Source organism: the organism of the source record quoted next, unplaced genomic scaffold (genome assembly GCF_019419815.1).
Source record: "Pyrus x bretschneideri cultivar Hongxiangsu unplaced genomic scaffold, Pyrus_bretschneideri_v1 Contig12, whole genome shotgun sequence".
Taxonomy (NCBI): Eukaryota; Viridiplantae; Streptophyta; class Magnoliopsida; order Rosales; family Rosaceae; genus Pyrus; species Pyrus x bretschneideri.
Genome location: NW_025999413.1, coordinates 5,640,236 through 5,667,138, shown reverse-complemented (window position 1 = coordinate 5,667,138; position 26,903 = coordinate 5,640,236). Strand labels below are relative to the sequence as shown.

Sequence of the window (26,903 nt, the reverse complement as noted above, 5' to 3'; positions counted from 1 at the left end):
GACATATAAGCAAGAAAATGGCGGTGTTACCTTCTAATGTGTGTCACCTAACTTATATTGATGAAAAATTGGATAAAATAGCATCGAATATAATAGTAAGAATGATATTTATAGTCCATAATAAGTTTAAGAACTTAATTTTCATTTGAGTATTAATTCAAGGACCAAATCCACGGGCTTCCTCTACATATTTGGATGCTCAAAGATTGTAGTTCTAGTGACATATATTTGTTTTCATTCAGTTTGATAATTTTACGAATCAACTTTTTGTACACTAATAACATAGTCATTATTTGTTATTAACTATGGTCCTTGGTCATGCTATTATTATGTAACATTAGATGTGAACCTTGACGATTAATTATATTGTAACTTTACATTTCGATATTGGTTCACTTTATGTTGGAACGCCACTAAACGAGAAATGGAACCAGAAAATAAATATGTTATATTTATTTTTTCAGAATTTGGATTATATAAATGTGATATATGTTATTCTGTTCGATTCAAATTAAATGTATTATATATGGTCGAATGGTATTCTCTCTATTTAAAAATAACAGGTATTAGGTTTGATTTTCGTGAATGACGAGTTTCATACTAATTTACTATAGTTATCATATTGTGTGACTTAAACTAAATCTTGAACCCCTTAACGTATACATTATATCAAAATATTAAACCATGTTTTTTTTTTTTACAAATAACTAAAACAGCATTATTCCTCATCCATAACAAAAAGTGAAAACAGGTTGCATGCTATGAAGCAAATAGGAATGCTTGATTCATAGACACTAAAACAACATTATTCCTCATCCATAACAAAAAAGGAAAACAAGTTGCATGCTATGAAGCAAACAGGAAAGCTTGATTCATAAATTTGTGTTGTGCCTATCATGATATATGTACCACAATATTCAACCCAGTCACCACATGGCAAAGTCCTGCAAAGAAACCACGTCCATTACTTGTAGGCCATGCTGATCTCAGAGCCATACCCCATTCATATCTGTCTTGGCCCTTTGATGGCGTCTTCTGTAGCTGTCATGCACCTGGGGGCAAAGGCAAGTAGTTGGCTTTTCTCTCTTTAGTGATCGTTCGACCCCAAAAGATGATGATCATTATAGTGGAGTAAAAACCAAACAAGAACACTGCCTTTCATGGCAAAGACAAGTGAGAAGGACTTATATGGTATGAGTATACTATCATCGTAATGTCATGTGTTAATAATACATATGTGGAAAATTCTCTTCACATAACGTTGTATCGTTGACACATTTCAAAGACTATGTAAATATGCCATGTAAGTTGCTCTTTTTCCAAGTTTCTTATTAAATTGATGAGGTCAAAGTAAGAAAGCTTCAGCACACTCCCTTCCTTCTGCCATGGTCTTTGGCCCCTTTAATACTTAAGAGTCTATAGCAGTCCACTAGCGCAATTGAAAGTTTCAAGTCTATAGCATCAAATAAGCCGCCTAATTAATTAGTTGATCAAGTCAAACCTAGATATATATACTTTCATAATTTGCAGAACCTATCGATCACCATGAATAAGAAAAGCCAAACTTAGTTTTTAGCCATTTTTTCTTGTTGGTTCAAAGTTCATACCTAATAAAGGATTAGATGTATTATGTAATTGGGTCCCTTTAGCAATATTGCAGAGTCTTACAGTTATTGACATTGATCTCAAGGTCTTGTGAATTAAAGAGCTAGAGTGGCGGCAAGAGTTTCTCACAAACTCGAGTTTACATATTATATATTTTGCTTCATTAATTTAGTGTTACGTACTATAAGGTGGACCAAGTGAAAATAACTAAGTATTTGATGAAGACGAATATTTGGATGCTCTTCTTTGCATATGTATGATTAGCATTAACTATGCTGGGAATCCCATGTTATAAATATTATGTTATTTTTTCATGGGGCTTTTACATTTATGTGCCCATAGAGCGATATATATCCCACCACCCCTCTCGATCGATCAGTATAATAAAGGACATTGAGCTAGCAAGCCAAGAAAATAAGATCGTACATACGTAGATGTATAGAGCTTTCTTGTGTTCAGATTGATTTCCCATACCTATTCATTTTGACCTCATTTTCTCATATATACACCTTAGGCGTGACATGTACCCATAAAGGCATAAATCATGCTATGATATACATTGTAAAAGAGATGTAAAACTGAAGAATAGTTGTTCGAATTATGTAAACTCAACTCGATGATGAGTGAGTGTTCATTCATTTATATAGAATTACAATTGATAAGGTTGTTACACTTGAAAGATAAATACAAACATTTGAAAATATACACAGAACTATTTGAAACTATTTCTTTGACCAGATAAGAGAGTTGTGAGGGTGATGGGTACTGTGTTGTTAGATATCACAGAAGATGTTTGAGATGAAGCCAAACTCTTCTGTTGTAGATTGCAGCAGGAAGATTCAATTTGAATTGGTGACGTGGACTAAGGTTTAGGGTTTTCTAAATTATTTGAAATAGTCTTATCACATTGGTGAATGAATTTCCGATGAGTAATAAAGGCGAGAAAATCCACAACAAAATTAGCTTCTTGAAAAACGTACAAGAGAAGCTAGCTAAATGATTGCATTTTCTTTGTTTCCATGCATGTCATGCAGTCTTGCAGAGATTTAATGTTGTTTAACTCGTACAGTTGTAATCAAAGCTTGGAGAGAAAAAAAAAATTATTGATCAAGATATGGGCGTCAACACTCAACAAACCAATATGAATGTGTGAAACCCTATATATCTACTTAAACATATTCACTAATATACTTTGTTTATTCTTCTAGTAACACACATTTTTAAATTTCGTGAATATTAAAAAACTGAACCAAGATCAGTTTCGATGTTCCTGATATCTCTAGCAATGCATGTGCATGGCATGCACCTCAGTACTTCAAAAAGAAATAGAATATGCTGAAGTTGCGAAGGTTAATCATTAGGGCTTGGGAAGTATTGTCTTACTAACATTAAATTATATTGACCTTTAATGTTTGAATGTTTTTTTTCATTGAAATATGGCATTCTTGGTGGATAAGATTACATTGACATCTCACTTTTATGGCCTCAGGTTGTAGGTCGAGAGAAGGACGTTTCAATCCCAACACTTTCAACTTTTCCAACCCAAAAGAAAAAGACACTTTAACCTTAGTCGAGAAAGGTATTCGTGCAATTCTTTTATACATCAGATAGATCTTTACACAATTCGTAAAAGCAAATGCAGGCCTAGAATATATTTGCACAATGATAACCAACATTATTAATTTTTTGTTTTCTACGCACCTCTTTTTATTTATGATTACCGGATTGAATCAATTAAACGAAAACAATGAATATAATTAAACATGAATGTATAAGAGAAAAAAAAAAAAAAAAAAAGGTGTAATTATCTTTTTGCCTTTGAAGATGGGCAAATATTAATTATTCCTAACCCTACTTGAACAGCTTCCATAACCCGAAATAAAACCTTTGAATTTGAGATTGGGCCTGGGCCTATGCCTTGGGCCATGGGTGTTGGTATAAAATTTTGGTGGGCCAAAATAATTGGGTGCACCTGGTAATCTGAGGTCGGTCCAACCCTGCAGCAAGAATCAAAACTAGAATTGAACATAAATGCCTACACTTATGTGCCAACCCTAAATATGATGTATGGTCGTCGTTGTGCGGATGACTAGTATTGATGTTAGTCTTTAAGTCTCTAATGACACAAAACCCATTTCATTTTTTTGTTTGTCACTAAATAATCAAACATTCATGCATAACCGTACTTGATGTGGGAAAATGTTGTAAATGATGCTTTAGCTAAATTGGGTTTAGAGAGACATTTGGATTCGTAGCTTTTGGAGGAGCCTCCGAACGTTTGTGTCCAATTATTCATAACGACGGAATAGGCCCGCACTCGATCCAGATTGTTACATGTTTGTCATGAAGAATTTGATTTGTCCGTATTATCCATACATGATGGAGGAAGATTGAAACATATTATATCACATACGCAATTGAAAGTGATCCTCTTATGTGAACATATACCAGTTGAACCAAAATTATTTTTTGTCCTAATCAAAATGGCATTTCACTATTTTATTTTATTTTATTTTATTTTTGGGTTGGGTTTTAAATCATCAAGTTTAAAGGTGATCACAACTTTGACAGAGTCATATATCATTATAGGTATGTCATATATGTTTGATGGAATTCAAGTCTTTTATTCAATAATCGCTGACCAGGAAAACACTGGCCAAGTTAAAAAACTTTCCTAACCTATAACCAGCTGGTGAATTGAAAAGTATATACAAATTGGTTATCGTATGGTCACCGGTGTTGAACAGAATTGGTATTTTCCAATCACACACTGGCTCAGAATTTGATGAGTTTGTGTGAAATGAGTCAAATGACCAATCACTGGTGTTTGTCTAGGATAACTTCATTTGGATTGTAAGCTTGACTCAAAATTCCAACCTGGGATTTGAAATAGGGTTTGAAGCTCAATCTCTCATACCCTGAATTAAGGCTTCTGTTCCCACCAAGAGAAATTTCCTCTCCTTGACCCCCTAAAGTAGCATCATTTTACCGTACAAGCGTTATAATTGAACAGAGATAGTTTATCTTAGAGATTATCACTATTCTAAAAATCACTGCATAGGCGCTAGGCTGCTAGCCACCGTCCTGATTATTGCCTAGGTGTTTGAAAATTAAGAAAGGGCGCCTAGACCTAAGCACCCACCTAGACACCTGCCTAGGTTGCAACTCACTTAGATAGAAAGTAGATAACTTTCCTTTTGCATTTTATTGTTTCCAATAAATTGTAAGAGACTTATTGAACACTTAAATAAACTCACATTATATGTTTGCTCCCCATATTTTCATTATGTTCCAATACTTTATAATATATATGTCATTCTATTTTCTAGTTTATGATGAAATTATATATATTTTAAGTATAAACAGACATTTATTTACCCGAAATACAATAGATTTACTTAAATCCGCCTAGCTTGCCTAGGTGCCCGCCTAGGTGCGAGGCTCCAATCCGTCGCCCGACTAGTGCTTAACATCTTTTAGAACCTTATATTCAGATGATGATAAAGAAAATAAACAATTCAGGTTATGACTTTTGTATGATAAAATAATATCACATTATGGGGCAAGCAAGACTTTCATATTATTAAGGAGCATGAAAGTATCGTAACTAAAATAAAGCATATACTTATAAAATGTTGATTCAGCCAATGTAGCCTGCAGTCCAAGTTTTGAGATGTTAGTTGGCCAGTGATTCATTAATTGGGATTAGTTGAAACCCATGATGCCACAAGAAGTCATACAAAGAAAAAGTTGGTTACCATATACTGGTGAGAAATGTGAAAATCCAATTTGATCACAACCAGAAAGGTCAACTCCTCCCCCCTCTCATATAGTTTGTACTTCTCTCTGCACGTTCTCTCTTATATATCTCTCTTCATCTCTCCCTATTTCTATCCCCGTTTCTCACCCTTGGTTTTATGTTGCAACTTCTGGTTTTTTTAACTTCCTCAACTCTCTCTCCCCACACACACCACACCCACCCCACCCCACCCCCCCAAAACCCAACCCCGCCCCACACTAAGATTCTGTATTATAGTTTCTACTTTTTCCTCATTCTTTTAATCATCTCTTTCGGTTATATATAAATCTCTCTTTTTAGAATCAAAAGGCCCTCATCAGGCAGCATAAACCTAGCAGCTGCCCTCTCTGTCATGGAGAAGTCTTGCAATTCATCGTTGATCAAAGCTGTTCCTTCAAAAGAAACCTCATACTCATGCACAGAGGAGGAGAGTGGTTGGACTGCTTACTTTGAGACTTCTCGAACAACAATAATAAAAGAAAAGAAGAACAAGAACAAGAAGAACAAGAAGAACAAGAAGGAGGAGGAGCGCAAAGTTTTGGATACACCTCTTCTTTGGTTTCTGATGCTGCTTCTGGTGCTGCATGGAAATTAGCTTCCCACAACAATCAAAGCAATGCAGGCTCTATTGGGGTACCACCCAATAATTTTCCCAGGAAATTAAGCTTCAAGAAAACAAGAACCAAAAAGATTTCTGGTGATGATTTGGAGGACACTGCTAGTTCTCCTGTTAATAGTCCCAAGGTCCCTTTTTTATTTAGAGCCACACATACAAATTAATTGTTCCCTTTTTCTTTTCTTTTTCCAATTTTTGTTAGTTCTTGGGAATTGACTGTTCTTTTGTGTTCTTATTGTTTTTTTTATATTAGATTGGTGATTTGAGACCAGTTGATATAAATCCCAGAAAGATAGACGATCATCATATGAATATGAATTCTTTGGTACAATTCTTTTTCTTTCCCTTAATATTTCTTCTATTAATTCTCTCTTGAAAGGAGATTAATTATAATCATTTTGGTTTGGTTCTGATGGTTTTGTAGGGTAATGAGGGGACTACTGTAGAACATTTTGCAGAGATAGAACAGACACATGATGAAAAAAGTAGTGATTGTACGGACTTAAAGAACAAAGGGTTCTGCTTGGTTCCCATGTCCTGGTTGGTGAACTATATTGGTTAATTTCACGTTTTGCAATGAAGAATCTCACCTTTACCTCTCTGCTAGTTGATGCTTCTTCCGTAACTTCCTGTATAAAGGAAATATCTGTCCATTAGTGTGTGTGTAGTGTGTATATAGTTCTTGTAAGATATGTGATCATTCTCTCTCTCTCTCTCTCTCTCTCTCTCTCTCTCTCTCTATATATATATATATATATATATTTATATATCTGTGTGTGTGTGTGTGTGTACTTTCTTCTGTAGTCCAAATGTTTCCCAGATCAATCTTCCATGATGTATATACACTCACATGAACTATATATGGTTATCTCATTGACAATATATAGTACTACACTAGAATTTATGCATAGATAAATCTTACCATAGTAAATAACTGTAGAATGCTTTTTGGCTAGTCTTATGTTGCTTGAATAAATCTAGTAGCTAAGGCTGGTAAACAGTTTTATTAATTAACTTGAAAATATGTCTCAGACTGGAGGTTTTCACTTGATGCATCTTAATATCCAGCAACCAAATTTATATATATGACGTAAAACGTATTTATCCTTTGGAAGTTGCCCTCATAAGTAAACCCCAAATTCAGCCGTTTAATTATCAAAGTAATAAAAGTAGTACAGGAAAGCGATTGTGGTTTATTAACACAGTCATCCAAAAAGGCCGGCCTTTTGAGCCCCCTTTGCTAAATTGCTTCTCATCGACTCATCCACTCCCATATATAGATATAGTTACAAAAATAAAATATGATATTTTTTTTGTTCATTGGTACAAAAGACATTACTATTCTAAAAGTCATATTGAGAAAAATAGAAAGGTTAAAACTCGGGACCAGTAGATTAAAGAAAAGTGCCCTATCAACCAAAAAAACACTACACCACTTGCAAATAAAATATGAAGAAGGGGCATGAGAATATATACATGCAAAGAGCATAAGAATATCGCAACTAAACCCTAAAGGATGTTAGTTCCTAGTACGCTCGAAAAAAGCATTAAAAATAGCTAAAAATAATTAAATAAAAAGAGGAAAAGTAGATTGATAGGGTTATATATTAATTCATCTCCAACCTCATTCAGGCCAATTCATGTATAAAAAATACTCAGAAACGGCTGCAATACAAGACCCCTCCATGTGCACGAGCACTAAAAGCAGGTGAGAAGGCATTCGTATATAAGATCTAGCTTGCGTAGTTTGTTTAGAAACAATATTCACAACAGCTACCTATCTGCTTCCTTTGTGTTTTTCGCAAAGGGTTATCTGAATGAAACCTCATTGATATACGTACGCATTGTGGATTTATTCTTTGAATGTCTAAAAATTAGTGATTGTCTAATATGGCGTTGGGGTTTTTTTGTTTTTTTTTTTTTGCGAGAGATCCTAAGTTTAGTATGGATGTAACTTAATGCATATAATCATCTCATTCTCTTACAGCTTAAAATTCGGCATCACGAATGAATTACGTAATGCTATTTGTATTAGATAAGAAAATATATGGTGGATATGATGGAAAGTATTTCTTTTTGTTTTCTCATCAACCAAACGACGCATTATTGAATATCGATAGCTTTCTTTATCAACAAGAATGCCATAAGTGGGTATTAAGCGACATTTTTAGATATAGACTATAGGAATGCTTGTCACTCTAGTCTAGGAAAAGGTTCGTGGTGCATATACGTCAACATTTTTTGTTGGCGAAGCATATACGTCAACTTGTTATAAGTGCTTTAGCATAGGATAATAAGGTTCTTGATGCGTTTGTCAACTTGATCATAATGCATAATACTTTCTCTACTGACTATGTACACAGCTGGATCGCTGTTATTTAATTAAACTAGTTTTTCTTGGTCATAACACAAAAAGAATTCATGCATATAAAGTTAATATATATATATATATATATGTTTAGATAATTGTAAGACTTATTGGACGAAAACTTGCGAGAATGTGAGGATAAAGTTCCACATTAGTGAGGGACCAAACCATGCAATGGCTTATTATAAGAGTTGGGCTACTTCCCATATTTCCAATTGGTTTTATGGGGGAACCTCAACTTTCTTCATGGTATCAAAGCAGGTTGTCCTACATGTGAAGTGAAACGGCCACACGTGCTCCACGTTACCGGTTGTGTTGTCCATGTGTTCACCATAAGTGAGGGGACGTGTTGAGAATGAATCCAACATTGATGGGAGGAGGAACCTTACATGGGCTTATTATTAAGTTAAGTTACTCCCCATATTGCTAATTAGTTTTACGGTGGAACCTCAACTTTTTCACAAAATAACTAGTAAGGCTACATGAATTAGAAGAACCATGCATGTATAAATAAACTAGATATACAATGTATTTAAATTCACTTCAGATATAATGTAATATTTTGAATGACTAGCTAGGTGCATTGTAAGACATGATAATAATTCAATTAAACAATTTGATGGTTTTAGAGATTAGCAAAATTATATTTTAAAAAATTGGGTAAGGTAGGTATTCTTTTCTTAATTAGAATTTCAATAATAAAAAAATAAAAAAAAAATAAAAAATAAAACTTCTAGCTCTTTCGATAGTTCTACCACGCATGATGGCAATGCTACACCATATACACTACATGAATATTAAAACGCGAAAAAAAAAATATTACAAAACGAAGTGGCAACAAAAGACCCTAATCAGGTAAATATACTTTAATTCGTCATCCATAGTTGAAGAAGTTTATAGGCCACATATAGGAGGAATATAGTGGATGATGTGCAATGCTCTCCTTCACACCATATGGCCTACCAATGTATAAAATTATATACGTAATTTATATACAACTACCTATAATTTAATTTGTGCGCATGTGTGGCCCTGCCTTTGGCATATTCACCTCTAATATATTCAAATTAAAGAAAATTAAGGTTCCACCAAAAACTAATTGGCTATATAGAGAGTAGCCCAACCTCTTAAGCCTTTGCAAGGTTTTTCATTTCACCAATGTGAGACTCTTTTACCTCACATTCTCATACAAATCCATCATATAATTAATTGCGGACTTCACACTTGTTATTTTTTGTTACAAAAATAAAATAAAATGATTTAAACTAAGTTCATCTAAATTACAGAAAAATAGATTCAAATTTAAATGCATAAGTGAGTGCATACTATTTGAGCAAACTTGGCTAACACTCAGTTTTCAATCACATGTGATTAATTTAGCTATGTGTGTATAAAGTTTACCAAGTCATAATTATGAATATGCTACCGAGTGCCTAGGTGCTACTTTACGATCTTGTTCTCCAATCTCTCAAAGACACGAAAGATTAAAGCATAGTGCTTTGCTATAAATTGGTGGATAATTGGATTAGACAAATAATTATGGATTTTGGGAACCCTCTAATATTTTCATTTGTTTACATTTAATTGCAGCCAAATCATCACAGATTTACAGTAGGGAATGGGCTAAGAATTAGCGTCCAATCCAAAAGACAATTATCTTCATTTTGTGCATCAACACTTTTTGGCGAACCATTCTGGGTTTAATTGAATTGATTAGCATGCAAATCAAAGTTAGGTAATCAATCACATAGTACTTAACGACCACTAATAATGTGATTTCAACTTGTGGAGTGGTAGATTAAAGGTCTAATTCAGTTTATCAATCACTGTCGGCTTAAGAGGATGACATGCATGCATATATGCCTTCTAAAAGACTTATTCTTTCACCACTTTGGATTGCCATTTTCACTCTTTTATCTAGAAGGATGGTTTTCAGAGTTTGCCTGCACATAGACGTAGTTATCCATTAATTGCAAAGTGTTGTTCAAGTAGGTTTCTTTTTCAACTCATGCATATGCAAATCCCTTAGCTAGTATAGGGTCATGCTCGTAAAGTCTCGTCTTCATGGCTGTTGATGTTTTTGAATTCATGTGCTTAAAGCTTTTTGCCTTGACTCTTTTGGGTTAATATTATTATTTTTGTTCTTTGAGCGTCAAGGGTTCCTTATTTATTTCTGGTGCTTTAGTTAGTTGTGACGTTTTTATTCATGCAGGTGCTTTTGGATGCACATTATTGGAGAAGATTCAAATGCATGCTCTCCAATTATATATGTGAAATTTTCTCTATTTGTTAAATTCGAATTTCATGTAATATATGCTACGATTAGAAAAAGAAAAATGGGAAGCGATGGATGAAGGGTAAAGCATAAAAAGCGAATATATATAAATATAAAGAAGTATTATTGCCACTTCAAAAATCTTATTTTACACTCCTCACAAGTGTATTTTTCTTTTCTAATATAAAAAGTTTGGAGTGTAGAATGAGATTTTTGAAGTGCTAAAACAATTCCCTGAATATAAACACTTCCTCAATCTGCTCATTCTTTTTCTTTCTGTCATATTTTTCATGATTTTTTGTTTGTTTAGTATTTGAAGGAGGAGATTCCACTTTTGAACATCTTCTAATAATATAGATATTTACAATATATCTTCCTAGCGTTAGAGTGACTTGGTGCAGCTCCCACTATATTTTGATAAAAGGTTCCATATTTAAAATCTCACATTAAAAATATGTATGATTTACTGAAGTAGATATGTCAAAATACCAGCAATATTCTTGTCTAAACTACACTAAGGAGAGAGGAAGGGTTTAAACTAAGAATGTGATGAGTTAAAAAAAGAAAAATTATAACTATTAGGATAATTCACCACTTGTTAAATTGCCGAAATGTTTAATGAAGTGTTATGTATTGACATGCGTAGGTTAACTCTTTCTTCCTTTCTTCCCTTCTTTCTTTTGGGTCAGCAATTTAATTAGATTATCCCATATCAGAGCAATGTAACTGTGTGACTAAAGAAGGAATGCAAATATTAGAAGAACAATCTTATTTAATAACGATGAAAATACTTTACAACATTAATGCTAGGTAAATCAAAATTTTAAACCAAATTATAAACTAAATGATATGTCATCAATAAGAAATAAGCATGTTAATCAACACTTAAGTAATAATTCAATCATCAACAACCACATCATTTGATTTATAATTTTTTTTTTTTTTTTAAATTTGGCCTCCCTTAAAAAAACATTACCCCTTTACAAAAGCAACAGTTTATTCTATGGAAGAACGAGATGTTGTATGACAAAGACCAACATATAAGATGGTTATTCCTTTTCTGTACCGCGTGATTTTAGGGCATGTCTAATTGTCTATTGTCTTTTGATGTATGTATGGTCAAAGACTATTAAAAGAAGAAGACCAATTCTATTTCAAAAAACAAGCAGGACCCACCCCGTGCTGAAGTTTATCATTCATTGAATTAAAGAGGCAATTAGCCATGTGCTACCATGCCTTGTCAAAATTTTCGTCCATATATTCAATTGATCATTTCACCAAAGTGTGACTTGTAATTTGGTCTTTGCATTAGAGAAAACATATATATGATTCCAAAACCTAATATGGTAAATACATTACCCGTGATGAGAAAATAATGATGGCCATTTAGGTCCCGTGACAAAATATAAAGAGAAATCAAGATACATTGAAGAAAGAAACGAAAAAAAATAAGTCCAAGTTGAAGGTAGAATAAGAGTTCATTGAGAAGTGTTTTTAAATAACTGAAAACACTTTTAGAAAGAAAGAAAAATTTGATCCTTAGTAAAAATGCAAGTTAATCTTGAAAAAGTACTTGAAGTGTTTCCTGCAAGAAGCACGTAACTAGTGCTTCTTGAAGGAAGCACTTCAAGTGCTTTTGGAACCTGAAAATATTTGTTCTAAAAGCGTTTTCAGTCATTTAAAAGCAATTCTCAAGCAAGCCCTAACTTATTAATGAAACTTATCATATTTAGTTTACTTCCAAATGAGACGATTAGAAGGGTGAAATTTCCTCCATGTCTAATTCCCTTCTAATTCTTCCAAATAAATAATTCATTTTTACCTTCAATACACCTTGAATATTATGATTTATCTATTTTAATCCGATCCTAAACACCAACGAAGCATTTTTTTTTTCTCAACATGAGAATGAAAAAAATGCAACCTTCATTTTTTTGGAGTGTATGATTTCGTATATTCCTCGTGAATGTAATAGTGTGGCTCATTGCCTCGCTAAATTAAGTTTGATAGGAGGTGCTTCAGTTAGTTGGTTTGAAGAACCCCCTGATGCTATCAGGGCACTTCTCAACCATGATATGTATGCTCCTTAAGTTTTCTTCAATAAAATTATCATATTTATTTCAAAAATTGTCCGAATGATCTACTTTTCATTTCTCACAAACCAAACATTGAATAGCTAGAAAAATTTCCCTTTGCCGGCCCTAAAACAACCATTCTATTGTAAGCTAATATTAAACTAGAATATTTTTAAGCATATAATCTGATTACCTAATTTCGTATCTTTGCAACCATATATAACTAATACTAATATTTGCGTTTCTGTATAAATAAGTGTAAACTGTAGTCTACATTCATTCATTTTCCACTCAATAATTAAGCCGTAATTAAAAAATATTAATTGTACTTATGACGTGATGATTCGTGAATGAGAGCAATGTAGATCGCAGGTGTGGTTCTTCCACCTCATAAGCAATTATATATTTCAATGTATATGTCGTTAGTCAACAACCTAAGCTATATAACATGTAAGTTTTCCGTTATTTTCTTGATTTAAAAACAAGAAATCTAGTAGTACAACGAATTTTAAAGCTTCATGTTACGGAACGCCGGCGTTAATTAAAAAAGGACAAGAGAAAATGTTGTATTTGTTATTAGAACCTGCGTCAGACCTAGAACAAAATTGGACACTGCTTGTGAGATTATATATTTTTGTTAAGCTTCTGACTTGTCAAGTTGTTCTGTCGATCCAGTAAATTTTGTTTAAGCTTCAGACTCTTGGTGGTGGCACTTTCTAACGGCGTCCTGATGACTTTACTGTAGTTCTTCTTTGTTGACGTTTAACCTCGTCGTTAACCAGCACCCAAAAAAAGAAAACTCTAACAAGATACGAATCTCTTGATGTCTGTCGTTAGCGTCCACGTGTAGTTACTTCTCTCCTCAGACCTTTTGGTGGTTTTGCTAGAAATTTCTAAATCTATGATTCGAAAGGTACTTATCATCCGATAGAATATGAAGTTCCAACAAATCCAATTCGTAGGTGCCACACTTTTAAGGTATTGTTGGAGCCAAATATGCATACCATAGAGAACACAAGAGTTACGCAAGTTCGGCTGCTTGCGAGAAAGCAAACAATAATGATCAATCTCAGCAAATCAGTAGAAATTGCTTATTTTTTTAGAGTACAGTAGGATGTGGTATTATTGTTGGTCCGTTTGAACAACTTAATCTAATCAAAGATGTTGAGTTCATGATAGGACTTCTGAGGTACATGTATTTCAATCCTCCCCAAAGTACAGCAGCATGTGGTGGCATCGCTGGTTCATTTAGCATCAGAATGTGGTGGCATTGCTGGTTCGTTTAAGCAACTTAATCCAATCAGAGCTATTGAGTTTATGACCGAATTTGTTAGGTACGCCCATTCCGATCAGTCTTACTCTGGCCGTAAAAAATAATGATTATGAAGAAGTTGAGGTTTCACTAAAAACCAAGGCAATATGAAGAGTAGTTTAACCTCTTATAAGTTCTTAATAAGTTTTTCCTTTCACCAATGTGAAACTTTTTTACCTTCACATTCTCACATGTTCTATAGGTATATTTTAAGCTTTAAAAGTGATGATAAAAGTTGAAGTTGGGATGGTTTTGTTGGATATCTCAAGGAAGAAGGTGAAGTTCATGCATGTTTTATCATCTACCTTAAATACATTCACATAGATTACGGAATCTCAGGCTTTGCTTGGTGCAATTTATCTTGTCGGTCAAACATTTTTCTTGTTAAAATTAACTAGCAACTTTGTTTATTTAATTTTGATGAATGCCATCAAACTTGCGCGTCTTCAGCAAATACATCACTTCATTATATCCACAAAGTGAAATAGTAAAGAGTTTGTAACAACATTACGTAATTGCTAAATCCTCAAAAAACATATGGTAAATAAATTGTCGAATATCATCATTGATGAATTTATATACCACTCATTTAAGTGACAATTAAGGTACCCCTTTATCCAAACGGTCAAATTTTGCTACACCAATCTATAGATGATCTCATTTATTATGGTCTAATCATATTCTTTTTTATCACTTATAAAGTATTTATTTAGAAATTCCAACCAATCCAAGGCATCGATTTTGGGTTCTTTTGGCTTCAAGAGGGTGAGTGAAATTGTTGTGAGGACAAAAAAAACTATGATTGCAGTTACACCACAGCAGATTTTGAGGCCTCTGCGACGTTTTTTTGTTTCTGTATTCTTGATTTATCTGCCAGGTTAGTCTAGTTGGTTTTTTTTTTTTTTTTTAGCTGTCATGCTTGGTTTTGTGAGAAAATGGAGGCTTAGTAAGCTTAGTGGAGGCTTAGTAAGCTTAGATTGCCGGCTTAATTTCGATTTCTATTGGGAAATGATGATTAGAGGCAATGGAGATCATAATATTGATTAAAATCATATGTAGGAGGTAAGCATAGGGAAGGGTTGTGTTAAAGTTCTTGTACAAATGCTGGATTTTGTTTCCTTGTAGGAAATGAAGGATGAATGCCAAATCTGGTTCTCTCGGACTGTAACAGTATAGGAGGCCTATAAACTAAACTAAAAGCATTTGGGATGATTTGGGCCAGGCATTATGTAATAAGAAGTATGGTTGAAACCAACAAGGCCCAAACCCAAAATATTGATAACTCATAAGTCATAATACTTCTTGTTCCCGTGGGATTTGGAGTTGAGCTGGTGTAATTTAGTAACTGCAAATCATAAGCATTTTGAGGTAGCCTTTATGTTAATTTAGGCCGTTTTGGTTCCCATTTTTCTGGGGAGTTTGATCCGACTTGTAATTTAAATTCCTATGAAAATTAAAAGAGAGTACGATATTCATTAGAAAAATAAAAATACGTATAAAGAGTAGGTTGTATATTTATTGTGGCATTGTGTTGGAGTTTTTAGTTCGATTGAAGAAAAATAGTATCGTGCACTAGTGTGTTACATAATCACATGATCCTCCTCTAATAATAATTAGGAAACATATCAGGGGTTCTTCCAATCATAGCAACTCATGATCCCCAATGCATCGTTGGGTATTACTTGCGAAATTGAGTAATTTACTTTCTTTATCTGCAAATCATGCTCTTACACAAACAGAACATCTCTTAAGGAAACCCCCTCATCAAAAAAAAAAAAAAAAAGTGTCACTTAGTACTACGGTTAGTTGTAGTCCTTTTCATTTGTAAGTAAGAAGTCTTAGATATTCAAGCTAATTTGACCCACATTATTGCTATTTCATTATAAAACTAAGCTCACCGTCTTCCCCTAATGTAAATAATATTGTTTATTAAAAAAAAAAAAAAAACCAATAGCACTAGTAATAGATGGGTACATAAGTTATGTGATAGTGATTCATGGTACGAATTTGATATATGTACCATGAACGATAAAATAAGCAATGAATAATCTTGTTCAAAAAAACAGAAGATAATCTTGTTGATTAGTTAGGAATAAGGCGTTTAAAATTAAAAAAAAAAACTTACCATAAACAATTCTCCTACAGCCAAGACTATAAAATAATAAATACTAAATATCAAATACAAATGGTTGACATGTAAAATTATTTATTATAAAAGTTTGACGTGAAAAAAATTAAAGACCTTGATAACAAATAAAAATTAATAAAGTTTGAGTAAATAAACAGTAGCGATTAACGACGGAACCTGTTTTCTATTTCTCTTGGATCAAAACCTTTCAATCAATTTCTCAAAAATAAAAGATTTTTTTTGGTAACCTAGTCAAAAGAACATTTAAAGTACAAATAAATTGGTATTTAATGGTAACTATCTTTCATGTGCGAGCAATAATCTTCACTAATTAAGCTAGAAAAAAAGGGTTCTTTCTCTTTCTTTTACTGTATTTTGGTTTTCTTAATTTTCTGGAACCCATCTGTTGTCGGAAGAGACGACCTATCCTCAAAGATCACGCAGCTCACCAACATAAACAATGTAATATTAAACAAAACTATAAATAATAAACAACGTAAAATATTTGCTAGAACTGTTGTTTGGAATTTGTATGTAACGCCCCTTTCGTGTAATCGAGTGGGCTGTTATTTGCCTGTCTGTCTGTCACTTTTTGTCTTGCATCTTCCTTTCTTTCCTTATATTTTTTTTTTCATATTTCGCCGGCCACCCAACAAAGCCAACGACTTCATCACTCCTCCTACAGCTCTTTCTCTCTCATCCACCGTCTCCCAACTTTACTCTCTCTCCCCCTCTCTCTGTCTGGCCATCTGATTTTGTACAAGATGAACGACCTGCTTACGGTAATTGGGTTTTCAGTAAATTATTGATTAAATTGTTTGGTGGCTGTTTTTGAAGTGACAGTTTAGTTTGCAGTCTCTTGGATTTGTAATTCAATTGCACAAGTTAGTAGATTTGATAAATGTTGTGAATTTGGTATGTGAATTCGGGGTTTTTGTGATTTGCTCTAGAACAAGGTTGATGCTTTTTGGATTGGATTGGTACCCTTTTACTGGTGATTGACTAATGACTACCTGACAATCTTTATCTGAGATTTTTATGTGAATTTTAAGTTTTTGGAGAATACCCACTTGTAATTTGAGACGAATTTTCAAATGGATGAATCAGATATCACATCAGATTTGAGTTTGACTGACTCAAGGGGGGAAATTCTGTGATAAAAACGAAAATAGTCTGATTTTTTGGAGAATACCCACTTGTAATTTGAGACGAATTTTCAAATGGATGAATCAGATATCACATCAGATTTGAGTTTGACTGACTGAAAGGGGAAATTCTGTGATAAAAACGAAAATAGTCTGAGTTTTCAGCCTCAATCTGATTGTCTTGCGTTGAATCCAGTGGTCCCAAAAAATCGGAAGTCTTTGATGTTTGAATATGTTGTTCCGAGTTTAGTTAGCAACTGAACAGAGAGTTTGCTGAATTCTATCACAAAGACTGCATATTCACTGCATTTTTGTTAACCATGCTAATAACATTGATGTCAGATCGTTTGTCAAACAGTACCATTGACATAAAAACCATCTGCACCTGAATTTCTAAGTATTTTGAATTGAATTTGTGGTCGGTTAATGTGTAACTACATTGCCTCTTCCTTCGAATGATTAGGAGAAAATTAATGTTTATTTCAGCCAGTTGTGTTCAGTGCTTATATTGTGTAATATGCTATGCTTTAGGATTCATTTGTTGGTGAAGCAAGAGCTCAGACTTCTGGAACAGATGATATTGAAATGGGAAGGCCAGTTCCACATGGCTATTCCGATGCAGGGATGGATACTTTCAATAAGCAGGTCTTTCCTATCCACAAAGTTCCATTTGATTGCAGACTGCTTTGCAAATTGGAAATGCAACCCATATAATATATTTGGGATTTGTGCAAATTATTTTGTTTAGATATAGAAGAAAGAAATCCCTTATCTGACACATTCGTTATGTTTCTTCTTAACCAGTTAGCTATTGGATTATATGGCATTTGCTTTTTTGTTTACCTTTTCTTTTCATTTTCGTCAATGCTTAATCAGTTGCTTTGTCCTGATCTCTTTTGTTTTTTTGAATTTAGATACAAGAGATTGAGAAACAGGTGGATAAGCTTTCCGGGCTTCTTAAAAAACTTAAGGTATGCATATGTGTCGTGTCATTCATAGCTATGTTGTGTTTGTATAGACGTGCTTCTACATTTTAATTTTCCTGGAATTGGGGTCTATTTATCATTTATCTGAATTTGATTGGCACTGGGTGAATGTTTCTGGTCTAGGATTTTCTCTAACAGTTAACTAGAAACTTACTGCTGAAAATTTTCCTATAGGATGCAAACGAGGAGTCAAAGTCTGTTACAAAAGCATCTGCCATGAAAGGTACAAGCTATTTTCCAACTCAATCATAGTTTCAAAAGCTTGCGCCTAAAAGTGAAATTTCGTGAGTATTTTTGTGTTACAAAACGTTGACAGTAAATAAGCTTGTAGTCAGCATGGATTAATTTGCTAGCTACAAAAAGTTAAACTGTAAAAGTGACAAGTTTTAAGCAGACTTGCCAACTGCTTGGAACTTGGAGAAATCCCTTGCTAACTGTTTCATGGTGCATTATGATTTCTGATTTGTTATTCTCTGCTCTGTCTGCTATACGTTAAGACCGTTATCCTTTTTTCAGCAATCAAAAAGCGGATGGAAAAAGATATTGATGAAGTAGGAAAGATTGCACGTGGTGTCAAAGCGAAACTAGAAGCAGTTAGCAAAGATGTAATATTTTAATAATTCTTTCTTTGATATGCCAACTTCATCTAATATAAGTTAGGTGTTTTTTGGTTTTGCTAATGACTCCCTTATCCTTTCCCCAGAACTTAGCCAACCGACAAAAACCTGGATGTGAGAAGGGAACAGGTGTTGACAGATCGCGAATGAACATGACAAAGTTAGTAGAGTGCTTATATTTTGTGTAGAGCATTTGATTTTGTATGTTGGATTGATGGTCGAGCAAGTTGACTTATAAGCTACTTTTCTGTTTGGCAGTTCATTGACAAAAAAGTTTAGGGAGATAATGATCGAGTTTCAGGTATGTGTATATAAATTCTGCTTGTTACCCTTGGACTCATTTATCCCGACCCATTTTTCGCTCATCAATGTTTTATGTTTCAGACCCTCAGACAACGAATCCAAGATGAATATCGTGAGGTTGTGGAGAGAAGAGTCATTACAGGTTAGCATGCCTTTTCAACACAAACAAGTAGAACTTACAAACTACATATTAAGACAATGTGTTATAGTTCTATCTTCGTATTCCTTATTGAGTGATCATATCTTTACACATTACACTTGCAGTTACGGGAACCAGACCAGATGAAGAGGTGAGCAGGGTTTCTAATTAGCGAATTTGAGCTTCAAAATTATATTAATTTGAATGTGTTCCTAATCCGGCTAATATGGTGACTGTATTAGACAATTGACAACCTGATAGAAACTGGAAATAGTGAGCAAATATTCCAAAAGGCAGTTCAAGAACAGGGACGAGGACAGGTATACTTCTCTTGAGTTTTGTTATATTTGATTTTGAGATTCCTTCCACTTTGGATAAATTTGTGAGAATTATATCAGGTACTCTGAACCTCTGATTACAGGTACTAAATACGTTGGAAGAAATTCAAGAGAGGCATGACACCGTTAAGGAAATTGAGAAAAAGCTACTTGACTTGCATCAGGTATGAGTGCCGTAACATGAGGTTTTGTCTGTCTACTTGAGAAACTAAACCTTCTAATATGTTTTAAATTTTTAGATCTACCTCGATATGGCAGTCTTGGTCGATGCTCAAGGAGAGATTTTAGACAATATCGAATCTCAGGTTTAATTCTACTTTTGCATCCTTGAACATATGTTCGGTCATGCATATATGCTCGCTGCGTGTGTAATTGTGTATTGCTTTGTGTTGTGTGTTGATGGGAATCTTATCCAGGTTACGAATGCAGTCGATCATGTTCAATCTGGGAACACTGCGCTTCAAAAAGCAAAGAAACTCCAGAAGAACTCCCGAAAATGGATGTGCATTGCAATCATTATTCTCTTAATAATAGTAGCTATTATAGTCGCTACCGTCCTCAAACCATGGAAAAGTGGCTAAGGGTGCTTGAGTTTGCCCTTGTCTCTTCACCGTGTAATATTGACGGGTTGGTTGGGAGGACCGAGGAGAGTGTCTTTACTTCTTTGGTTGCGATTTTTCGGTGTGCTTTCCTCATCTTCCTTGGCTATAAATGTTTTATCTTTGTGTGTGTATTCTTGTGAAGCTTTGGTTTATTGATGGTGGTGTGTCTGCATTTCAGACTGCGAATTGAAAACGATTGTAAACTCGTCCTGCGGCAAAGCATTATAATTTCTCTTGATTTTATTGACAATTTGACGCTTTAAAAAGATTCACCCTTTGTTTCTTTTACATTTTCAAATGTGACAAATAGTGGGATGCTTAATAAAAACATATAATCAATTAATTTTTTGTCCTCACGTAACATATAAAAAAATGAATTTGTTTTTTATAGTTATATTATTTTAAAATGTTAATTTTAGTTTAATCTAATCTATCTTTAACATATAAAAAAATGAATTTATTTTCTATAGTTATATTATTTAAAAATGTTAATATTAGTTTAATCTAATCTATCTTTAACTAAGTTTTTTATATTAATAATCTATCTTCATCTAAGTTATTCTTACAGGCAATTTTCAAAACTTGTTTTTATATATATTTTTTTATATTAAATTGTGCACGTATTTATCTTATATGCCAGTCTGCCACTTTCTACTTCATCCCTTTCGTGAATCAAAACCAAAAATTGATTCCATATGATTATTCTTCAAAAACGTTGTTGGTAATCCTTTTGTCTCCTAGTCTTTTGCAAAAATGGCCTCCTTATTCTTGGGGTGTGGGATGAAGATAATGGCAATGGAGTCCAAGCCTAGTTTTCACCACTACGAAAATTGCAATCAAATCCATGCAACCTAAACCTAATGCAAAGTGACATCTTTCAACAAATGAGTTTTTGTATGAACCGGTTATATATAATGTTTTTCTCGTAGCGTGCATTTAGGTTGCATTGCGAATTAGTGAGATTTACTTTCAATCGGGCAAGTTGTGAGAGAGAAGTTATATATAATCGACGAATTCGACCACTTTTGTTCTAAGTTCTAGCCTAAACGTTGTCTATTATACCTTAGCACAACAATTATTGTACTCCTTTTGTTTTTCCTCTCATTCAAAGAGAACCAGTCTATAGTTTATGTCCATATATACGATGGTTAAAGTTTTTTAGGGTGGTTTTAAACTAACTATGATTACTTGTCATAATTTGATTTCTATTTATGATCGTTTGAGTTGAACTGACAAAGTGAAGAATTTTTGTACATCTTGGTTGCACACATGTGCATATACCACTATATTAATGTTCTGTTACTCGACAATCTAATGTACTATGTTGTCATAATGTTTATCATGCGCTCATCTTCCTAATTATTTGTTATATTGATTGTGTAACAAGAAAACCCTAAAGTTCTCTTAGCATCAAATACAACTTAGGTAGATTATATGTATATTTCATTATTTGTTCATTTATGACATCAGTTGAATTTTAGTAATTGGTTACGTATTGGTAACTTGGGTTGGGTTGGTTTGGGCTCATAATTCACCAATAGGGCTTGTTATGACCTTGGATTAGTTGCCTTTCATCAAACAGGTCCAACTTACTCATCATCACTGTGATTCGGTTGTATAGTACGAATACGTATTCAATACAAATACCTACTTGGTTGTATAATACGAATACCTAGAAATATTACCATCATGGTCTATTGAGTGGTGTAGCACCACTTTAAGGACCTATACATTACAGATCTGATTGATTTAATACACTATATGATGGCTTATTTGTAAACATACATATTTAATATTTAATACGTGTTTGTACTCTGAAAAAACCACATCTGCTTTGGTTAGTACAAAAATGTAGTCAATGAGATCTAGAAATACAATCGAATAATTCCCTTGGCATAGACTATTGAAAAACACATTTTTTCTTTTTCTTTTTTTTTTGTGTTTTTTGGTCGGAAAATGGAAAACACATTGATCAGTTGGTATTATCTCTATTTGGTACACAGGTGACAAATGCAGTGGACCATGTACAATCAGGGAATGTTGCCCTACAAACTGCAAAGAGCTTGCAGAAGAAGTCAAGAAAATGCATGATGATTTCCATAATCTTGCTCTTGATTATTGCATTGATCATCGTACTCTCTATTCTCAAGCCATGGAAGAAGTAATCAGCAGTGCAAAGGTTGACAATCTTATCTTCCATCACATGTATATCACTCTATCATTAATCTTAAATTCTTAATAATTACAAGGTGCATGTTATTACATTTTCCATTTTTTATTCTTTTTACTTTTTGTTTGGGAGGGCAAGATGAATTGAATTCCTGTATTTAATTTATAAAGCACAATATTCAGAAACAATGCAATATGGTAATCGATTTCAGGAAATTCAGGCAGGATTATCAAATGCACAATTACGGTTCAATAATGAGCTGCTTACTCTTGTGGTAAGTAATGAATTTTATCTCTGTCAGCAAAGAAAAGAAATGGAAAATGGTTAATAAATACAATGAGGCTGTCAAATGTTGAAAAAAGTTCACGGACTCTCTAAAATGTACGTGTCCAACATACTTTGGGCGGTGTCCAAAGGCATCGTGTCTATGTCTGTGTTGAACACCTAATATCCTATAAAATTGAAGTGTCCATGCAACATAAAGAACGACAGACAATTATAAGTAAATTATGAGAAATAAGAACATAAGATTCATCATTTTTCTTTTACCCAGTATATCTCAGAAGCCGTTTATTGATCATAGCTGATTCTTTTGGGGAATTAGGGTTTATGGTTTATGCAAAAACTTGGACAAAGAAAATGAAGAAACATAGGATTAATAGGAATGGAATGATATATTTCAAACACAGGGAAGAATATCCCATAATACATTACACAAGAACAAGTTCGGTCCTCACATTTGAGACCAATAAAAGAAATACACTAGAATGCACTCGTAGCAAAAACAAAAAATATACCCAGAAATGCCAATCACCTGCATTATATGTTATTGCAGCACATTATTCTACACCAGTCCCCACAATAGCTCGATAATGTCCCAAAGTACTCAAGACACTCCATTCAAGTCTCTCTCTCTCTCTCTCTCTCTCTCTCTCTCTCTCTCTCTTACAGTCTTGCCTTGGCAATCACAACATTGCCTTCACTCAGATCAGTTGTTCCTGGCCTGGTCCATGATTCTTTGAATTGCTCTTCAGTCACTCCTGAAAATGTAAAATGAAACAATTTTGGTCAAGTATAAGTTACCAATAACATTTTCAATGTACTAAGAGAATCCGATTATAGGACAGATTTAGGTTAGGTCAGTTGGTTAGGGTAGTATGTCCGACTAGATTAAATGTATATGTCTCACCACAGTGGAATTTGAATTTGCATTTCCGGGTAGGGCATGTGTACATCCCATGCATTGTAGTTCGAATCCCTCTTCTCATGATTTAGGATAGTATATAAATTCGACTTGTCAAAAAGAAAACTAGAAATTATAATGACTTGCCTTTGCCCATAGCAGCAGTGGAAGAAATGCCTCCCTGGACAGTCTTGAGGTACCTATCATAGAAATTAGCACCGGACCATTTCTGATGAGCAAGTGTGTCAACTCCATTGTTCCTCTCCTCCCTCTGGATCCTCTCAACATAAGCCAGCATTCCCCTCCTCGCGTAGTCCCTCGCAAAAGTGTCGGTCACAAGCGCATCAGCGTGGAAACCTGCCAGCGTGATAAACTGCCAGCAGTAGCCAAGCTTGGCGATCCTAGGAATAAAGTCCACCATTTGCTGATCATTCATCCCAGATGCATCCCAGTTGAAAGATGGTGAAAGATTATAAGCCAACATGACTTCAGGCTGCCTATTCTTCACCCCCTCAGCAAATTGGGTGCACTCAACCATATCAGGGCTCGAAGTCTCCATCCAAATAATGTCAGCGTGATCAGCAAAAGCCCAGCCACGCACGACCGCTGCCATCAGAGACCCTTTGAACCTGTAGAACCCTTCTCTTGTTCGAGGCAAGTCCCAGTCCCAGAAAAGGTTCTTAAGCCCCAACTTCTCAGCAATTTCTCGCGTTTGCTCATTTGACAAACACTTTTCAGGACTAGAATAGCTCATCCATTCACTCAATCTCCTCCTATTTTCGTGTTCGCCAAGGTTCATGGCCTTGATTGCATCAGTGACACATTCAGAAAATGTCTTCAGCTGTGCCATTGAAGTCCAGTTGTCCTCAATGGCCTGCAGCTCAGCTCCTGTTTTGCCAGCAGCCATTGCTTCAGCCAAAAGGGTTGCCAAGCTCTTCCCTCTAAGATTCGGGTTAGAAGCCCCCAATATGAACTGATGATCCCTAGTGTCCACATTGGTCTGGATCAATGTAGCTGCAACCGCATCGGTTCTAGCCACCAATACAGTCTCAGTTCCCATAACATCAAATTGTAGCCTTGCAGCCACAAGTCTGTTAATATGTTCACTAACAGCAACAAGCACTTTCCCAGCCATGTGACCACATTTTTTTGTCACAGATGACTGGTCCTCAATGTGAACACCAGCCGCGCCTCGCTCCACGAAAAGCTTGCAAAGCTTAACAGTTGCCGTGGTGCCACCAAAACCGGTGTCACCATCAGCAATGATTGGCTTCAAGTAATCAACATAAGGGGTTCTAGCCCTCTCCTCCCGGCTCATGCTCATCCTCGCCTCCTTTTGCTTGCGGTCGTGGTATTGTTGAGCGAAAAACAAATGCTCCACCTTGTTTGGGACGGTGTCATAAGGGTAGTCAGCAAGGTCGGGACCAGGCTCATTGGTGCTGGTGTGTGTGGACGAGCATTGCCAACCGGAGACGTAAATTGTGTCCAAGTGCTTGGCCATCATGGTGACCTGGACGGGGTCTAGGGCACCGAAAGTTCTTGAGGATGTGCCATTGGCTTGGTGATTTTTGAGAGTTCTCCACAGCTTTTTGGCCATTTCATTTGAGCCATAGCTTTGTCTTAGGGTGCCCCTTAGTGCCACAACGTCTCTAGCTGAGTATGGTCGTTTTGTGAGCTTGAACCTCTCTGAGCCCCACCATGCCTGCACCTCTGCGACTTCTGCCTCAAACCTTCCTTCTTCTTCCATTATCTGTATACACAAGTCTCACCAGTTACGAACATGTGGAAACCAATTTGCATTCCGAACTTTTTAGCTCATTCTAATTGTAAATTCATTCATTTGTGTTCCAATATCTAGACTTAAAGTGCCGACCAAAATTTTATCCAGCGGTTCTTCAAAACAACATCAACTGCATACATAATCATCATATAGAGAAATGTAAATTTAGGTACATAATCTTCCATAAAAGAAGGCTATACTTTTTACTTATAAGCAAATTCATCAACTTTTAAGAGTGCTAAGTTCCTCTTTAACCAAATTAACCCCTGTATCTTTCACTCAAATGGCAACTATGCCTTGTGAACTCGAGTGTTTCAATTTAAGTTTCTCTCCTTTTTAAACATAACATTGACCCTGATTAAATGGTATAGCTCTCGGCGCAGTGGAAAGGGAGTGAGACCTACGAACAATAATAGGTCTAACACCTAGACTCTGCTACTGCGAGAGCTCGTCAACATAGAAGTTTGTTTAGGTGACGAGGGATACATAACCTACGTATAAAACTATGAACCAACAAATAAAAACTAGGCAAAACCAAGGACATGAACACGAATAAGTGCCTTAACACCATTATAATGTACTATAGAAATAGCACAAACTTAGAAAATTCCTAGTAGAGACTCACAAGCAAAGACAACTATTAGAAAATTGGAGGAAATGAAATGGGATAAAGGTTGTTGATGGTCTACCATTGAAGGCACTGAGTAAGATGCGGCCATGGCTAGAACTTGTTTTGGTATATGAGCTTTGTTAAACAACTAGGAGAAGTTGAGGAACCTCCTCCAAAGTCCCCTCTATTTATAACACCAGTGGGGAGGTAAGAATTCTTGTGACATTGATAGAACTCTACCCTTGCGGATAAGAAAGAAACAAAAATCAAGAAATTTCCACTGTGCTTTCTCAAAATTAATTTCTAATTTTTATAATGTAATAAATATATTTCGTTGTTATCTTGCAGAAAAAAAGAGAAACTTGTCCCACGGGAGCTGCATTTGCAGGCACGTAGGGTGATGGCATGCACTTCTCTAACTATCCGGTGTCACCATGCTTAATTGTCTTGTTCTTCTAATTAGGAAATGATGTCACTATTTTTCATTACTTAAAATTAGAAATAACTGATTCTGTTTTTCTGTTATTATATTATTATTGTTTTGTTATTCAACAGTCTCTCAGACGTGCCTAGGCCACTCTTAATTAATCTTCAGTTTGCTTTCTGGTTTCTACAGATGAACTATATTGTTAGCGAGCTAGTCATTGTTTGTCTAATATCCTGTGTGTTTCTGGTTGTGTAATATGCTCAATGTAGACTACGGCATCAGGCACTAGCCACTATATATGGTAATATGGGATTTATCCATTTATGATAAACAACTTAAGAAGCTAGCACTAGGGGTAATCATAATTTTCAAATATACAAAACCACACAATGATTATGACAGTTGTTTATCGTTTATCGTGTTAT

At 34.7% G+C, this 26,903-nt stretch overlaps 3 protein-coding genes across 3 annotated transcripts; 2 read left to right on the top strand and 1 right to left on the bottom strand.

Annotated features, from left to right (window-relative positions):
* The first annotated feature begins 5,391 nt into the window (after window positions 1–5,391).
* LOC125474132 (vascular-related unknown protein 1) lies at window positions 5,392–6,729 on the top strand. The gene is given in 4 exon segments (XM_048577578.1): window positions 5,392–5,853; window positions 5,856–6,148; window positions 6,274–6,345; window positions 6,445–6,729. Coding segments are annotated over 4 exon segments (600 nt in total). The 5' UTR covers window positions 5,392–5,756; the 3' UTR covers window positions 6,583–6,729.
* Window positions 6,730–16,657: 9,928 nt separating this feature from the next.
* On the top strand, window positions 16,658–20,558 carry LOC103944519 (syntaxin-132). Its single transcript, XM_009354985.3, has 13 exons — window positions 16,658–16,960; window positions 17,855–17,968; window positions 18,238–18,294; window positions 18,484–18,532; window positions 18,826–18,914; window positions 19,013–19,086; window positions 19,185–19,227; window positions 19,311–19,371; window positions 19,494–19,519; window positions 19,611–19,688; window positions 19,790–19,870; window positions 19,946–20,011; window positions 20,123–20,558. Exons 1-13 carry the CDS (start codon window positions 16,943–16,945, stop codon window positions 20,285–20,287), a joined length of 921 nt encoding a protein of 306 aa, XP_009353260.2. The 5' UTR covers window positions 16,658–16,942; the 3' UTR covers window positions 20,288–20,558.
* Window positions 20,559–23,022: 2,464 nt separating this feature from the next.
* LOC103944520 (isocitrate lyase) lies at window positions 23,023–26,160 on the bottom strand. Its single transcript, XM_009354987.3, has 3 exons — window positions 26,131–26,160; window positions 23,809–25,411; window positions 23,023–23,518 (listed from the first exon to the last, which is right to left on the bottom strand). The coding sequence occupies exons 1-3, from the start codon at window positions 26,158–26,160 to the stop codon at window positions 23,424–23,426; spliced, it is 1,728 nt and encodes a 575-aa protein (XP_009353262.3). The 3' UTR covers window positions 23,023–23,423.
* Between the last annotated feature and the right edge of the window lie 743 nt (window positions 26,161–26,903).

What these genes read in the sequence shown, in the direction of transcription:
- LOC103944519 (XM_009354985.3), top strand. An exon ending in AAAAGCATCTGCCATGAAAG is followed by an intron (nt 18,533 to 18,825) that starts GTACAAGCTATT and finishes TCCTTTTTTCAG; the next exon opens with CAATCAAAAAGCGGATGGAA. An exon ending in TAGAAGCAGTTAGCAAAGAT is followed by an intron (nt 18,915 to 19,012) that starts GTAATATTTTAA and finishes TCCTTTCCCCAG; the next exon opens with AACTTAGCCAACCGACAAAA.
- LOC103944520 (XM_009354987.3), bottom strand. Translation starts at nt 26,160, where the DNA reads ATGGCCGCATCTTACTCAGTGCCTTCAATG. An exon ending in CTTACTCAGTGCCTTCAATG is followed by an intron (nt 25,412 to 26,130) that starts GTAGACCATCAA and finishes TTGTGTATACAG; the next exon opens with ATAATGGAAGAAGAAGGAAG. An exon ending in CACTGCTGCTATGGGCAAAG is followed by an intron (nt 23,519 to 23,808) that starts GCAAGTCATTAT and finishes TTACATTTTCAG; the next exon opens with GAGTGACTGAAGAGCAATTC.